Below are 17,171 nucleotides of genomic sequence, written 5' to 3'. Positions count from 1 at the left end.
AGGTTGCAAAGAAATGTACAAAAAAAACACATAAGAAAACGCATAGGGGTACAAATCACACGAGGCCCTCCAAACACTTACCTAATGGCACAAACACAGTGGTGGTGGTGGTGGTGGTGGTGGCAAAGAGCAGAAGAGGCTGCAAAGAAATGTAAAAAAAAAAACACATAAGAAAACTCATAGGGGTACAAATCACACGAGGCCCTCCAAACACTTACCTAATGGCACAAACACAGTGGTGGTGGTGGTGGTGGTGGTGGTGGTGGTGGTGGTGGTGGTGGCAAAGAGCAGAAGAGGCTGCAAAGAAATGTAAAAAAAAAACACATAAGAAAACTCATAGGGGTACAAATCACACGAGGCCCTCCAAACACTTACCTAATGGCACAAACACAGTGGTGGTGGTGGTGGTGGTGGTGGCAAAGAGCAGAAGAGGCTGCAAAGAAATGTAAAAAAAAAACACATAAGAAAACTCATAGGGGTACAAATCACACGAGGCCCTCCAAACACTTACCTAATGGCACAAACACAGTGGTGGTGGTGGTGGTGGTGGTGGTGGTGGTGGCAAAGAGCAGAAGAGGCTGCAAAGAAATGTAAAAAAAAAACACATAAGAAAACTCATAGGGGTACAAATCACACGAGGCCCTCCAAACACTTACCTAATGGCACAAACACAGTGGTGGTGGTGGTGGTGGTGGTGGTGGTGGTGGTGGTGGTGGTGGTGGTGGCAAAGAGCAGAAGAGGCTGCAAAGAAATGTAAAAAAAAAACACATAAGAAAACTCATAGGGGTACAAATCACACGAGGCCCTCCAAACACTTACCTAATGGCACAAACACAGTGGTGGTGGTGGTGGTGGTGGTGGTGGTGGCAAAGAGCAGAAGAGGCTGCAAAGAAATGTAAAAAAAAAACACATAAGAAAACTCATAGGGGTACAAATCACACGAGGCCCTCCAAACACTTACCTAATGGCACAAACACAGTGGTGGTGGTGGTGGTGGTGGTGGTGTTAAAGAGCAGAAGAGGCTGCAAAGAAATGTAAAAAAAAAACACATAAGAAAACGCATAGGGGTACAAATCACACGAGGCCCTCCAAACACTTACCTAATGTCACAAACACAGTGGTGGTGGTGGTGGTGGTGGTGTAATCCTTTATAGGCAAAAGGAGGCTGCAAACATTAAACATACATGAGAAATCGCATGACCTACATACGTGCACATAATAAATTACAGTTATCAGGAAAGCAAAAATGGTGTCTTTGGAAGCTGGGAAGGTAAGGGGGCAGGTTTAGATGCCAAATCTAGACTGCACACCTTTAACAAACATGAGAAAACACATGTCCAAACCACATGCACATGGGGCCAACTGCCAATGATTAAAAGACACTTGAGGGGTTCCCAAGCTATTGTGGGTTGGAGGGGATTCACCATAGACAACTTAAGCACACCCAAGATAAGTACAAATTGTCTCCTTCCTTTTTTTTGGGAGAGAGAGATACAATTGTCTTACCTCCAGATAATGTAGGTTGTGGGTCACAGGGTCTTGCTAGCACATAAGAAACATCGATCTATAACATCCAGCAGCCATATTGGCCATGTGCTCCTTTTATAGCTGGCTCACAGGTGTGATAATTAGCGGCCGTTTCTATATATATCTGCGCATTCGCGAATTTGCGCGTTCAAAATGGAGGACGATATCCCAGACGCATTAGATGGTGCAATGCTGGCATTTATTGGTGCCTTGTTTGAGGAGGCCCTGGCACAGGAGGCAGCAGAAGGTGGGGAAGCTGCAGCAGCAGCAGCAGCAGCACCTTCAGCAGCAGCACCTCCAGTCCGTGTGCCCTTACCTCGCCAGCCACGCATTTTTGCTCCAAGGATCTATTTGGACAAGCTGCGGGATTCTGATGTCAGGAGGAAGTTCCGGCTCGAGCGAGGAACTATTCTACACCTCTACCAGCTCATAGCAGAGAAAATTGACCCGGACACACAGCGCGGCCATGCGGTGCCCGGCATGGCCAGATTGCTGGCCACTTTGTATATTTTAGGGCGTGGCAGCTTCCAAGCCACTTCGGGAAGTATCATGGGCATTAGCCAGCCCACAGTTTCAAGGGTGTTCATGTTGGTCATTAATGCCATAGTGGATATAGTGCCCAATTTTATCCACTGGCCACAGAATGAAAATGAGTGGAATGAAGTCAAGTTGGGTTTCTACCGGCGGGCACACATGCCGCAAATCCTAGGGGCAATCGATGGCACCCACATAGCCATTAGGCCCCCAAGGAGCCACGAAAGTGAATACCGGAACCGCAAGCAGTACCACTCTGTGAACGTCCAATTAGTGTGTGACGCCAAACAGCGCATCATGAGTGTCAACACTGGTCACCCAGGGTCGTGCCATGATTCCAGTATGTTAAGAACAAGTACTCTGTACGAGGTGTTTGAAAGTGGACAAATGCCCGAAGGGTGGCTTATTGGTAAAGTATTTTGTCTTAACAACATAAACTGTAAGATTACATAGACATAGGAATAAGCTACATCGGTGTACACCCTGATTTAAGCAAAGCCTACCTAAAATGGATGTGTTATTAGTTGTCAGGCTGTTCACACACAACCAGATCAGCAGCTTAGCAGCTCACAAAAGAAAGATTTGCAAAGTTGTCTTTGAGTCCAATGAAGGTGGTTAACCAATGTGTAAATGGTGTCCTCTAGCCACCCAAAGAAAACCTACAAATGATTCCAATGGTATTGCCATATCCCCAAAGTACTTTGCATAAGTGAGTCAATATTGGTTTCCTCACTCTAGTTGCAGATATATTCCAGAAGTAAGACCTAGGCTAATGTAATAGGAACAGAATAGGGGCCAAGTTGTAACTTGCAAGAGAAACCCACCACTTTGTGTGTCCTTTTTCCCATTTGTATTAGTGATTTAGGCAGTTAGACAGAGTTGAGATGTTTCATATGATTTTTTGCAAACAGACGAGCAGGTTGTTTAGTAAAATGCCTAATTGTCTCCCATTTTGAGGAGTCATCTAAAGTCACATGATATGAATAACTAATGTATATTTTTCTTATTTTTCAGGGGATGCTGGTTACCCGCAGCTGACGTGGCTGATGGCTCCAATCAGGTACCCCCAGGGCCCAGCAGAGAGGAATTACAACAGGGCCTTGCGGAGAAGCCGGAGTATCATTGAGTTGACCATAGGTCTTCTCAAGTCCCGGTTTCTCTGCTTGGCCCGGCCTGGGGGTGAACTCCTGTACTCTCCTACAAAGGCTTCCAAGATCATCCTGGCGTGCTGCGTGTTGCACAACATGTGCGTTGCCCGGGATGATTCTTGGGAGCTGACGGAGGAGAGGGAGCCAGAGGTCCGTCAGCCGGCGGCCCCCAGGCGGCGGAGCACCGCTGCCGGTATGGCCACCCGGAATACCCTGGTTGCTAGCCACTTTACATGTAAGTACTGTAACCGGTCAAGATAGGGCATGTGTATTAATTAGCTAGTTAGCAGAGGTGCCACTCACAGGGAGACAGAGGGTGATTATCATCTGCCAATGACACTTGCCATTGTAGATAAAGTGTAGTCAACATTGGTAAAATTGTGTTACTTGAGCAAAAACATGCACCTCTAACCATAAACATGTTGGTATTGTGAATAGTGTAAAGGGCTGAGAAGAGCTGGCAGGTGTTTATTTGTGTCTATGCCACCTGTGTAGTTATTGATAACATGAACGGCTGCTTGGTATCTTATGGTGTTGTAATTTTCCAGAACATCAACATCTTGGAATCATGGCACGTACCATGGGAAGCCTGTGGTGATGGGCTGTCTGGCGTCACAGGTGTGTATTCAAATGTTTACATTAATGATTTCTGGTTTGTGTAAGTTGGCATAAAATGTGTTATTTCACTCGTGATGTCGAAATTAAATGAAGTTCAGAATGAAGCAAACAGGCATTAAGATGTGATTTTCATAATGAAATGTCTTATCCTTTGTTTTATTTTTCCAGGAGTGGTACTGCTTGCGGGTGTAGGTGGTAGAAACCCACCTTGATGGACTCCACTCATTTTCTTTTGTGGTCAGTGGATATTTGGTAAGGCACATGGCCAATGACCAACATGAACACCCTGGAACTTCGAAAGTGGCTTGGAAGCTGCCCAGCAACCTTGCCATGCCTGTCCCCTATGAGCTGGTAGAGGTGCAGAATGGATTCTGAACTCTGCCGGAAGTTGTGGAAGACATCAGAATCCCGTAGCCATGGAGCAAAGATCGTGGTCTGGCGCTGTAAAGGCACACGGACTGGAGAGTGACAATATTCTTTTGCTGCATCCCTCCTTCTGCTGTCATTCTCAAATAAATAAATACATTAGAATTGAACATGTGTTTTTTTGTTTTGTGTGGGTGCCTACAGACAAAAGGGCCATCCACACTGTAAGATTTAGAGAAGACTTTATCCTTCCGATTGACATTTTCTATGTAGTGCAAGGGCCTGCCTGATTGCATCCAAATTGAAAGTGTTGAGGTTTGAGCTTCTATTATATGGTTTGGTTAAGTCTACAGGAAAAAGTCTAGACAAATTGTTAGTGTATGGCCCATTAAGCTGCCAAGGCCGGAGTTTTGCACTTTGCATGCTGCTTGTACTGGTGATGTGAGGGGTTGTAATGTAGAGTAGGGATGTGACAGTGTTGTGTTGAGGTGTGAGGCAAATGTAGTGTTGGACTATGAGGGCCTGTGTTGTTGAAATATGGAGAGAGTCCAATATCAGACACCTATGTTTATTGGTCAAGAAATTGTAAGAACCATGGTAAATATGTAAAGAATTGCATCTCGATAAAACTAGGACCACACTCATAAAATCAAAATTGTGTTGTTTCCATTGATGTGCTTGAAATTTGGGTAGGACACCCCCCTCCCCCCCCAAATTCAAGATAGTTTAAAAAAACTGTTTAAAAAAATGAGAGTGAAAAGAGATCCCAAGTGTAGTGATGTGATTTGAACCCATGACGTTGTGAACTGCAGTGAAGTTGCAAAGCACTTAGCTATTGTGCAGAATAAAGCTGTATGGTGGAAAAAATGGAGTGTGTTAAGGCTAAAAAGCACATATAGCTAAAGAACTAAACATTGTATGGAATGTGGGAAGAAGACCATGGTAAAATTGTGAGGTTTCATCTTGCCCTGAAGTAGGGTAGGGGTTTGGTCACTTGCCTTTGGTACTTTCCTTCATAAGATCGATTCGACACACAGACAAGATCAAAAAAACACTTAAAATGGTGTAAGCTTGCAAGCGCTTCTGAGTGTAACATTATTTAGCAATATATATGATGTAATCCGTTCCATTTTAGCAATATAAACAAAAAAAGAAAATAAAAAAAGTAGGTGGAGATGGTAAGCCTCGAACCTACAGCAGAGGGAGATGAATTACAGACATGTGATGTGTGCACTAATCCACTAGCCCACATCGCTATGTGAAACTGCTATAAGCAGGAAGACATAAGTTTGCGAATTGGCGAAGCCGCGATCGTAAGTGAATCCCGCTGACGGCGGAATTCATTATTGCTGTTTTACTCGCCAATTCGCCGCAGCGCCAGTTAATTGATTTGAACGCGGCGAAACTGAAACACGTCATAGATGTTTGAAGCTGCAGTTTCTTTAAATCCGGCCCTGAGTGTCTACACTGTCCTTTTATCACTCATTACTATTTAAAGTATACGTAGTATGTGGTAGTGAGTATGAGCTGCTGGGAGAAGTTGGGACAAACCTGTTGCTTTCTCCTATATTAGAAAAGTACCGGTCTGCTTTAAGTTACAAAAAAATAAAAAAAAAAATAAAAAGTGCCTTCTGAAGTTCTATTGCAATTACGTAGCTGGCAGTTTTTTGTTCAATTGAAAGTTTATTAAATTTCATTTTGAGTGCTTTTAAGTGCTAATGTTCTGTCCATATGCCGATAAAAGGATTGGGTTAAATATCATCTTTTAATATTCTGTTACTAAAATTGTAATGTGTTTTTTCATATAATATAAATGAGAGATGCACAGATGCAGCTCTGAGAATAGAAGATCCTGGACAGGGCCGGCCTTTGGGGTGTGCGAGCTGTGCGGCCGCACAGGGCGCCATGGGCAACAGGGGCGCCGTGCGGCCATCACAGCTCGCAGATGATCAGGCCGCACAGCGGGAGGTAAGCGGCGACCGCGGCCTGGAGGTTCAGTGTGGGGGTCTCTGATGTAATGGGGCTCTGTGTGGGGGGGTCTCTGATGCAAGGGGAGCTCTGTGTGGGGGTCTCTGATGTAAGGGGGGCTCTGTGGGGGTCTCTAATGTAAGGGGGTCTTTGATGTAAGGGGGGGCTCTGTGTGGGGGTCTCTGATGTAAGGGGAGCTCTGTGTGGGGGTCTCTGATGTAAGGGGGGCTCTGTGGGGATCTCTAATGTAAAGGGGTATTTGATGTAAGGGGGATTCTGTGAGGGGTCGCTAATGTAAGGGGGGCTAAGTTATTAGTGATCATATTAAAGAAAAGTCAAATAAAGTGCAAAAAAGTGCAAGAAAATGTGCGGGGGGGGGGGGGGGGGGTCACGCGCACGGTGGGGGGGGGGGCTCCACAGGATTAGCTTGCACAGGGCGCCTGAACACTTAAGGCCGGCCCTGATCCTGGATGCTATTGCTGGCTTGTTTTTAAAGTGTATTTCTAGAAAAAGAAAACCAAAATAAAACTGTGGTCTATATATATAAAGCACGCTATGGGATATTTTTGTTCAAGATATTTTTCAAGATTTTTAAGATTTTCAGCAGAGTATAAAACACCACAAAGAAGAAATCAAATACAAAAAAAAAAAAAAAACGTTTTCAGGGGAAAATCCTGAGCATTGTGAAGTCATAAGGAAACAGAACATAGAGAAAAATATCCACACATAGAATGAGAACAGGTATAGCATATAATAAAAAGGTCTGACCTGTACAGGGATCGTCTTTCACCTTTATAAAAGCTGCAATTTGTAGTTTCTGTAAGAGTGGAATATAAAAAAAAAAAGAGATGACAGGGTGGGGGGAGGGAGGGGGAAACTCGATCAGAGATTCTTTCACAGTATCAGCATCAGGCTGACCTCAAGGGTGAAAGGTCCTCAGAGAAGGGAATTTCACTCTCCACGTGGTGGCATGTTGAAACTTCAGTGGTCAGGGACATGACTTGGATAGATGGCATAGGCGTGCGCATGGGGTGTGCCGGGTGTGCCTGGGCACACCCTAATGCCCAGGCACATCTGGCACACCCCAGGGCTTTTTTGCTGGCAGAATGTGTGGGATCTCTATTTCAGCACCTCTGCTAATGGATAATGGCAGCGCTTCGAGTGAGACTATTATTTAGTCGGCTGTGTACCTCTTATAAGTGAAGTCACTGACCGCGGATTAAGCAGGCAGACAGCCGCATTTTCCGATGCTACCTCTATAGTTCCAGCTACAGCATCACTGACAGCTGAATATCACTCCGCCACCTGCTGTCAGGTATGCTGTAGCCAGGTATAGATGTAGCACCAGCCACAGTGGCAAAACAATAGGGGGTGCTGCCCTCCCCCCTTACTGCCCCCTCTTGGCACACTATACCCCCACTGCTGCCCCCCCATACTGCCCCCTCCTGTTATTTTTTCCCCTCCATACTGTCCCCTCCCATCATGCTGCCCCCCATACTACCCCCTCCTGGCACACTCCCCCAATACTGGCCATTACGCTGTCCCCCTCCCATCATGTTGCCCCCCCATACTACCCCTCCTGGCACACTGTCTTCCAGTACTGCCCTCCACTGTCTCCTCCCATCGTGCTGCCCGCATATCATACTACCCCCTTCTGGCACACTGTTCCCCCATACTTCCCTCCACTGCCCCCCTCCCATCATGCTGCCCCCCATACTGCTCCCTCCTTTACACCAGAGTCCACAGTACTCTTTACATCCAATTTCCCAGTGTAAATTTGGATTAATTTGGATTTTATCTGATAGACCAACACAAAGTGGCACATAATTGTGAAGTGGAAATAAAATGATAAATGGTTTTCAAAATGTTTTACAAACAAATATCTGAAAAGTGTGGCGTGCATTTGTATACAGTCCCCCTGAGTCAATCCTTTGTAGAACCACCCTTTGCTGCAATTACAGCTGCAAGTGTTTTTGGGGATGTCTCTACCAGCTTTGCACATCTAGAGTTAAAGTTTTGCCCATTCTTCTTTGCAAAATAGTTCATGCTCTGGTCAGATTGGATGGAGAGTGCCTGTGTACAGCAGTGTTCAAGTCTTGCCACAGATTCTCAATTGGATTTAGATCTGGACTTCAAATGGGCCATTCTAACACATGAACATGTTTTGAATTAAACCATTCCATTGTAGCTCTGGCTGTATGTTTAGGGTCATTGTCCTGCTGGAAGGTGAACCTCCACCCCAGTCTCAAGTCTTTTGACAGGTTTTCTTCTAAGATTGCCCTGTATTTGGCTCTATTCACCTTCCCGTCAACTCCTACCAGCTTTCCTGTTCCTGCTGAGGAAAAACATCTCCACAACATGATGCTGCCACCACCATGTTTCATGGTGGGGAAGGTGTGTTTAGGGTGATGTGCAGTGTTCATTTTCCGCCACACATAGCATTTTGCTTTTAGGCCAAAAAATTACATTTTGGTCTCATCTGACCAGAGCACCTTCTTCCATAACCTTTGCTGCGTTCCCCACATGGCTTCTCGCAAACTGCAATCGGGACTTCTTATGGCTTTCTTTCAACAATGGCTTTATTCTTGCAACTCTTCCATAAAGGCCAGATTTGTGGAGTGCACGACTAATAGTTGTTCTGTGGACAGATTCTCCCACCTGAGCTGTGGATCCTTCAGAGTTATCATGGGCCTCTTGGCTGCTTCTCTGATTAATGCTCTCCCTGCCCAGCCTGTCAGTTTAGGTAGACGGCCATGTCTTGGTAGGTTTGTAGTTGTGCCATGCTCTTTTCATTTTCGTATAAAAGAATGAACAGTGCTTCATGAGATGTTCAAAACGAGGGATATTATTTTATAATCTAACTCTGCTGGTGTGTTCCTTGGCCTTCATGTTGCTGCTTGGTCACTAAGGTTCTCTAACAAACCTCTGAGGGTTTCACAGAACAGATGTATTTATACTGAGATGAAATTGCACACTCTATTTACTAATTAGGTAACTTCTGAAGGCAATTGGTTCCACTAGATTTTAGTTAGGGGTATCAGAGTACAGGGGGCTCAATACAAATACACACCACACTTTTCAGATATGTGTTTGTAAAATTTTGAAAACTGCTTATCATTTTCCTTCCACTTTATGTTGGTCTATCACATTAAATCTCAATAAAATACATTCATGTGTCTGGTTGTAAGTAACATGACAACATGTGGAACATTTCAAGGAGTATGAATACATTTTTAAGGCACTGTGCGTAGCAAAGATCAAGATAACAGTCTTGGTGCCTGAAACTCTAAAAATAAACCAGCAATGGCAGCTCCCATATTTTTGTCCTCGAAGGTACTCTTTATACAGTATGCTAGGGGCTGCACAGAAAGTTCCTTGGAACACTCTAAATCCATGGTATCCAACTTATGGTTCCTTTTATGTATGTCTGTTTCTGACAGTCCTCTGTAGCATTACTTATTCTTAATATTTTTTGAGACTCTTTCCCCCATAAGTTGATATCCACTGATCTAAATTACATGGCTTTTTTACATTCACAGATAAAGTCTGGTGTCAGTCTGACTGTAGTTACCAAACTCTGTTACAATCAATAAACCTACAAAATGCCTCAAAGGTGCGTCCAGTGAGGAATTGGAAGAATGCATCCATAGTGTACATTGACATGACCTTATACACCATCGTAGATTTGGTAAGATCTTCTTAAGCTTCTGTGTGTTTTGAATCAAATTCATAAAGGTACTTTACTTTTGCAAACAATAAAAAAATATTATCTCAAAGCCCTTGAAGGGGGGGGGGGGGGACTAGGGTTGGGGTACCCAGTTTGGAAGAGCTCATACAACAGTTCTAGTTGTGGTAAATTGTATTTGTTTTAACAATAATGAAATAATAGTATTTCAATATATTCAGTAGCAACTGTGAAAATGAATAGTTAGAAGCAGTTTTGCCTCCTCCCAAGTCACGCTGCTCCAATGTGTTTTACCCACTCATGGACTTAGCCCCGGTTCACACTTGTGCGTGTGCGGGGTTCGCATGTAATGTCGGAGCGCACTGCTCCGACATTACATGCGATCGGCTGTGCGGTGCGAGTTTAGCCATACAGTTTGTATGGCTAAATTCGCACCGCAGCCGCACCAAACACGCACAGGGACCCTTTTTGGCAGCCGCATCAGGATCGGATCGCACAGCGGTTCACACTTGTGCGATCCGATCCTGTGCGAACTGCACGATCGCACTGCGATATGCGATCAAACTGGGGGTGTCGTTAAGATTACATTGACACCCCCAGCGTATCGCATATGGCAGTGTGAACTGCCGGGGGTGCGTGTGCGATGCGGGAACAGGCTGCGGATTCGCAGCCTTCCCGCATCGCATAAATGTAAAACGAGGCTTAGTCATAGAGATCTTGGGGGCATGGATCTGTGAGGGGTAAAGTTGAAGCGGGAAGCACTCTGCAAGTTTGGAATCACTGGGTAATTTCAATGAAGAGGCACTCTGGGGTTTATTGGTTTTCAGTGATTACAATATAGCCTGGGCCTGTGTTGTCAGGGGATGGCTTTGCCTGGAGCGGTGACAGTATTCAGTATACTAGAACCTTTTATCTGCCTGTCTTAGTAAGACTGCCTATGCTGCACATACTGATGGCCCAAACAGGAGCATGCAGCAAGCTGCAACAGTCTGGGATTTAGAACACCTGGGCTGCAGAACAATGCATATAAAGTTCTGTGCAAGCACCCTTTTTGGTCTAAAATGCATTTCTGAAGCCTGTCAGTACAAAAAATATCTAAATTATATATCTACTGGGACAGGTATTCATGGGAAGGGGACCTCTTCACAAGCTAAGGCTCTTTAGTTTTTTATTACATACTGTTTTCAGACATACTTTTTTCCTGCAGGCTTCTAGCCATTTCAATGGCCTTGCAGGAGTGTCCTCTTCTCCCTCATTGGGAGTGGGTAAGGAGGGGGGGGGGTTAAGCAGCCAACAACCACTGGGCTCATTGAAACAAAGTGCTTTGCCAGGGAGGTCCCTCGTGGAAGGTCCCCCCCAATGTAAGGGAACATGGCCTGGCATTATTACGAAGGGCAGGGGCACATGCCCCCACTTTCCTGACCTGCCAGTCTGCATGATTGGATAAGGGTCTGGTATGGAAATGTGAGGGGAACACCATGCTCTTTTTTCTCTTTCTTTTTTTTTTTTGCGGGGAGTCCTACTTGAGATCCATACCAGGCCCTTATTAGGAATAAGATTCTGCTAGATATTTAATGGCAAACCCCACAGTGATTTTTTGTATGGGTCCTCCATTAATATCTATATCAGATCCTCATCTGGGTCTAGTATAAGTGAAGGGAATCCCCGGAAATGTACCCCCGCCAGGTTACAAACAGAAGTAAATTGGTTGAAGCTGTAATGTGCCGACAATTGAATCCGCATTTATTATTCTTTGTAAATGTAAATTTTTCTGTAGTAGGTTGAATACATTTTTTTTGCTTTGGTGCAGGTCTCCCAGGTCATTGCCCAGTCCCCCGTACAAATTGTTTGACAATCCTTTGTCTATTAGCCCAGAAAATGTCCATTATTGTTTTTTAACATTTTACTCCCTCAACGTCTGTGGAGTTCAGATTTGATGCCCGCACTTTGGTCATGTTCTCTGAACCTGCCTCGAACTGAAGCTGGCAACAGATGTATTAAAATTCAGTTGGTTCAGCAGGCACCTGCCAAATTTTTATCCATGTATGGCTGTCCCCGTTTGACAGAAGTTGATCTAATGATTGACTTCTTTTAAATGGAAATGTTGGAAATTAGCAGCTGCAGCCCCATTGTCACAATACATGTCAATCAACTGTATGGATAGAAGAAGCAATTCGTTTTCGTTTTTTTTTTTTTTCATAAGCCCTCCGGCTGATCGAAAAAAAGATCATCCGTGGCCACATTGAACCCAGGTATGTTTGCTTTCATCCCTAGTTGTCCATGCTGGAAGTAATAGCTGGTACAGCAAATAACAATCATTTAAAGCTTATCGTGAATTGAATTCACAGTCTTTGTTCTTATCTCACTCACTTTTCATTCCTTTAACATTCATCAAATCTTATTTGTTTCAGGATATGAGCATGCAAACTGCTACAATCTTTGTCTGGTTCTACATGGTAAGGTCTTATGGATTAAGTCAATTTAATGTACTGTAGCGCAGACCCCCTTTGATAGTCCCACTGTTAACCCAGGTTCTGATCCCTTAATGGAGCAAGCAGCCAGGTACAGGGTATTTTCAGTCAGGTGCATGAAATCTCACACAGTACTTAGACAGTAATCAGGCAGTTGTCTTTTTTTTTTGTTTGTTATTGTTTGGAAGAACTGGGATGGGGATTGGGAAAAGCTTTGGGATGCCCAAAACCAATCACCTGACACGGGGAGAAAAGTATCCCAGCGGCGCTGTACTGAAGGTATTTGGCACAATTATATTACAGAAACACACACATTGGAAATTGTATAAAACAGTAATAGAGTGGATACTAGGATGTTACAAACACTTTAAACTAGGGCTTATTTTGGGGGTAGGGCTTATATTGCAGCCCAAGATATAGAAGTAGGGAAACTACTGTGCTTACTAAAACAAAAATAAATTAATTGCCCAGCTGCTGGCACTACAACTATTTTGTTAAACCTGTAAAAACATAGAAAGTGCTGTGCTACAAATGTGAAAATAATTGGATGGATCCAATATATGTGTTAACCCGTGATTATATATATATAAAAATCAATAAAACCATGAGATATTACATCCCATATGGAAGGTGCAGCATGCAAACTTGTGCAAAAATATATGATATGAAATGCAAACACACTATAGCCTTTAAAGAAAGTGTAGAGTCCTCAAAGGTATAAAAGTTGTATAAGGTAAATGTCCACATATACGGTGAAATCCATCAGTGATCCAGTGAAGAAAAAGGAAAAAACACCAATAGTGCTTCCAACACCAAACAGGAAAATTTCAGGAGCGCTTACCAGAGATAATGGATTCTAATGCTGTTAACATAGAGTCATACACGCATAGGATATTAAAGCCTTAATGGGACACCCTTGGTATCAGATTCCTCCTACAATCTTTAAGGTGTGGAGATGATGGACTCCAATGTTTTTACCATAGAGTCGCATGAACATAGGATGAAAAGACCTTGCTGAAAACGACCCTTAGATTCCTCCTCCAGTCTTTAAAGTGCTCCAAAAAACAAAAATGCTCCACATAGTGTGATACCATCCAAAAAAATGACTTTATTTAAAAGTACACAACAGGCAATTCACATAAAAATCGCATGTAGTAGCAAATGGGCGCAATGTTAGAAATTAAGCTCACTCCACCCCGACATATGTTTCGTCCCACTGGACTTCATCTGGGGTATCATGGATACTCCAGATGAAGTCCAGTCACACTATGTGGAGCATTTTTGTTTTCTGGAGCACTTTAACCACTTGCCGTCTGCTCACTCGAGCACTACTGTGGCAAAGTGGTCTGTTATCGTCTGGCGACGTAGACCTACTGGCAATTGTCAGTTAAAGTCGCACAGTGCCGAATCGCAAAAAGTGGCCCAGACGTAAGACAGCAAAATCCTCTAGTGGTAAAGTGGTTAAAGACCAGAGGAGAAATCTGATACTAAGGGTTGTTTTCAGCAAGGTCTTATCACCCTATGTTCATGTAACTCTATGATAACAACATTGGAGTCCATCATCTCCACGCCTTAAAGATTGCAGGAGGAATCTGATACCAAGGGTGTCCCAGCAAGCCTTTAATAGCCTATGCCTGTATGACTCTATGTTAACAGCAATAGAGTCCATTATCTCTAGTAAGCACTTCTGCAATTTTCCTGTTTGGTGTTGGAAACACTATTGGTGTTTTTTTCCTTTTTCTTCACAGGATCACTGAAGATTGTCTTCATATTTATGGATTTCACCTTATATGTGGACATTTACCATATACAATATTTATACCTTTAAGGACTCTTTACACTTACTTTAAAGGCTATAGTGTGATTGCATTTCATATCATATACAGTGGGGATTGAAAGTTTGGGCACCCCAGGTAAAAATTTGTATTAATGTGCATAAAGAAGCCAAGGAAAGATGGAAAAATCTCCAAAAGGCATCAAATTACAGATTAGACATTCTTATAATATGTTAACAAAAGTTAGATTTTATTTCCATCATTGACACTTTCAAAGTTACAGAAAACAAAAAAATGGCATCTGCAAAAGTTTGGGCACCCTGCAGAATTTATAGCATGCACTGCCCCCTTTGCAAGTCTGAGACCTGCCAGTGTCATGGATTGTTCTCAATCATCGTCTGGGAAGACCAGGTGATGTCAATCTCAAAGGTTTTAAATGCCCAGACTTATCTGACCTTGCCCCAACAATCAGCACCATGGGATCTTCTAAGCAGTTGTCTAGAAAACTGAAACTGAAAATAGTTGATGCTCACAAAGCTGGAGAAGGCTATAAAAAGATAGCAAAGCGTTTTCAGATGTCAATATCCTCTGTTTGGAATGTAATTAAGAAATGGCAGTCATCAGAATCAGTGGAAGTTAAAGCAAGATCTGGAAGACCAAGAAAAATATCAGACAGAACAAGAACAGCTCACAGGATTGTGAGAAAAACAATTCAAAACCCACGTTTGACTGCACGATCCCTCCAGAAAGATCTGGCAGACACTGGAGTTGTGGTACACTATTCCACTATAAAGAGATACTTATACAAATATGGTCTTCATCAGAAGAAAACCTCTTCTACGTCCTCACCACAAAAAATCAGCGTTTGAACTTTGCAAATGAACATATAGACAAGCCTGATGCATTTTGGAAACAAGTCCTGTGGACCGATGAGGTTAAAATTGAACTTTTTGGCCAGAATGAGCAAAGGTACGTTTGGAGAAGAAGGGGCACAGAATTTAATGAAAAGAACCTCTGTCCAACTGTTAAGCATGGGGGTGGATCAATCATGCTTTGGGGTTGTATTGCAGCCAGTGGCACAGGGAACATCCTACAAGTAGAAGGAAAAATGGATTCAATAAAATTTCAGCACATTTTGGATGGTAAAATTAAGCCATCTGTGAAAAAGCTGAAGTTAAAGAGAGGATGGCTTCTACAAATGGATAATGATCCTAAACACACCTCGAAATCCACGGGGGATTACATCAAGAGGCGTAAACTGAAGGTTTTGCCATGGCCTTCACAATCTCCTGACCTCAACATAATTGAAAATCTATGGATAGACCTTAAAAGAGCAGTGCGTGACAGACAGCCCAGAAATCTCAAACAACTGGAAGACTTTTGTAAGAAAGAATGGGCAAAGATACCGCAAACAAGAATTGAAAGACTCGTGGCTGGCTACAAAAAGCGTTTACAAGCTGTGATACTTGCCAAAGGGGGCAGTACAAGATATTAACTCTGCAGGGTGCCCAAACTTTTGCAGATGCCATTTTTTTTGTTTTCTGTTATTTTGAAAGTGTAAATGATGGAAATAAAATCTTACTTTTGTTGACATATTATAAGAATAGGAAGGGTTATATACTACAAAACTTGCGTGTATATCCCTCGCGCCAATGGATGTTGTGCTAAATGATTAATTAATTAAATATAATTAAAGTGCAGCTGCTACAGGAAAAAAGGATTGGGATGAAAATAAGGCCACAAAAGTGTGGTCTGCTATATCGCTTGCTTAAAAAAGCCACCTCTGAAGACGTCATACGCATTGACGAAACGTGCGTAAGGTGGAAAGCACGCTGCCTATGTCACGGGTGCCTGAGTGGAACGCAAGCCGGTTTTCACCGCTCTCCACTCACAGGCACCATTTTGGCTGGCGATTTTTCAGTTTTTGCCATTTTCTATGTACTGCCTATTTATCTACCTCATTAAAGACTAATTTTAAAAGGTTTTACACTATCTGGAGCTTTTTTACTTTTATACCCTGACCGGACCCTGTGGATTAAGGCTATCCAGGAGAGGGACCCCGGACCAACATCGTACTACAAAGCCCAGCAGTATCCTCTCTGGCCCTGGTGGCCACAAAGCGCTTACAGGTCCTGATACCGTATGGTATTTAGGACCCACAACATCTGGTGAGTATATTCTCCTACTATTCCTCACGGTGACACCACAAGTATCAGCATTTGGATTATTGGAGGATTCAACACAGAGCACCTGCACAAAAATTTTTTTTTTCTATATTGCCACTCAAGATTTATTTGCATTTTCACCTGAGTCACTTATGAACTTTATATATGTGGACATTTTTTGCACATTTGCACATAAGGCACTTCCTTATTTTGTGACATTATTTATCTATTTGCTATATTGATTTACATCACTTTTAGCACCTTTCTCACTGTGATTATTATTATTATTGCTCATTTGTTGTGTATGAAGTTTGGAAATCTTAATATTGGACACACCTAGCACTTTATTTTCCTTGGGAATTTATTGATTCTTATTGCACTACCTTGAACTACCAGATTTTTATTGATTAATTTTATTGAATATATTGATGTATTTAATAGCACCCAGCACTTTATTTGAAACTCTCCATTATCCCACTGTGGTTACTGATAAATCATTGTCAATTTCTTAAGCAAGCGCTATAGCAGACCACACTTTTGTGGCCTTATTTTCATATTATAAGAATGTCTAATCTGTAATTTGATTCCTTTTGGAGATTTTTCCATCTTTCCTTGGCTTCTTTATGCACATTAATACAAATTTTTACCTGGGGTGCCCAAACTTTCGATCCCCACTGTATTTTTGCACAAGTTTGCACGTTGCACCTTCCATATGAGATGTAGTGACTCATGGTTTTCTTGATTTGTATATAGATTTTTTATATATATATATATAAAATCACGGGTTAACAAATACTGTATATTGGATCCATCCAATTATTTTCACATTTGTAACTGGCCACTTTCTATTTTTTTATATTGCAGCCCTCCCCGAAAATCACAGTAGGTCTTATTTTCTGGGTAGATCTTATTCG

The 17,171-nt window shown here is 42.8% G+C and overlaps 1 protein-coding gene across 1 annotated transcript in view; it reads left to right on the top strand.

Annotated features, from left to right (window-relative positions):
• LOC309566015 (5-hydroxytryptamine receptor 3A-like) overlaps window positions 1–17,171 on the top strand; it is a gene marked incomplete at both ends in the record, with an annotated part of 108,924 nt that overhangs the window by 23,277 nt on the left and 68,476 nt on the right. The window contains 2 exons of the mRNA XM_082271034.1: window positions 9,701–9,849; window positions 12,258–12,302. Of these exons, the coding sequence (XP_082127160.1) occupies window positions 9,701–9,849; window positions 12,258–12,302 (194 nt within the window). The remainder of the gene's footprint in view (window positions 1–9,700; window positions 9,850–12,257; window positions 12,303–17,171) is intronic.

Source organism: Pelophylax lessonae, assembly GCF_965119305.1.
Source record: "Pelophylax lessonae genome assembly, chromosome: 10".
Classification (NCBI taxonomy): Eukaryota; Metazoa; Chordata; class Amphibia; order Anura; family Ranidae; genus Pelophylax; species Pelophylax lessonae.
Note: the sequence above shows the minus strand (reverse complement) of the source record. Positions and strands in the feature narration are given on the sequence as shown.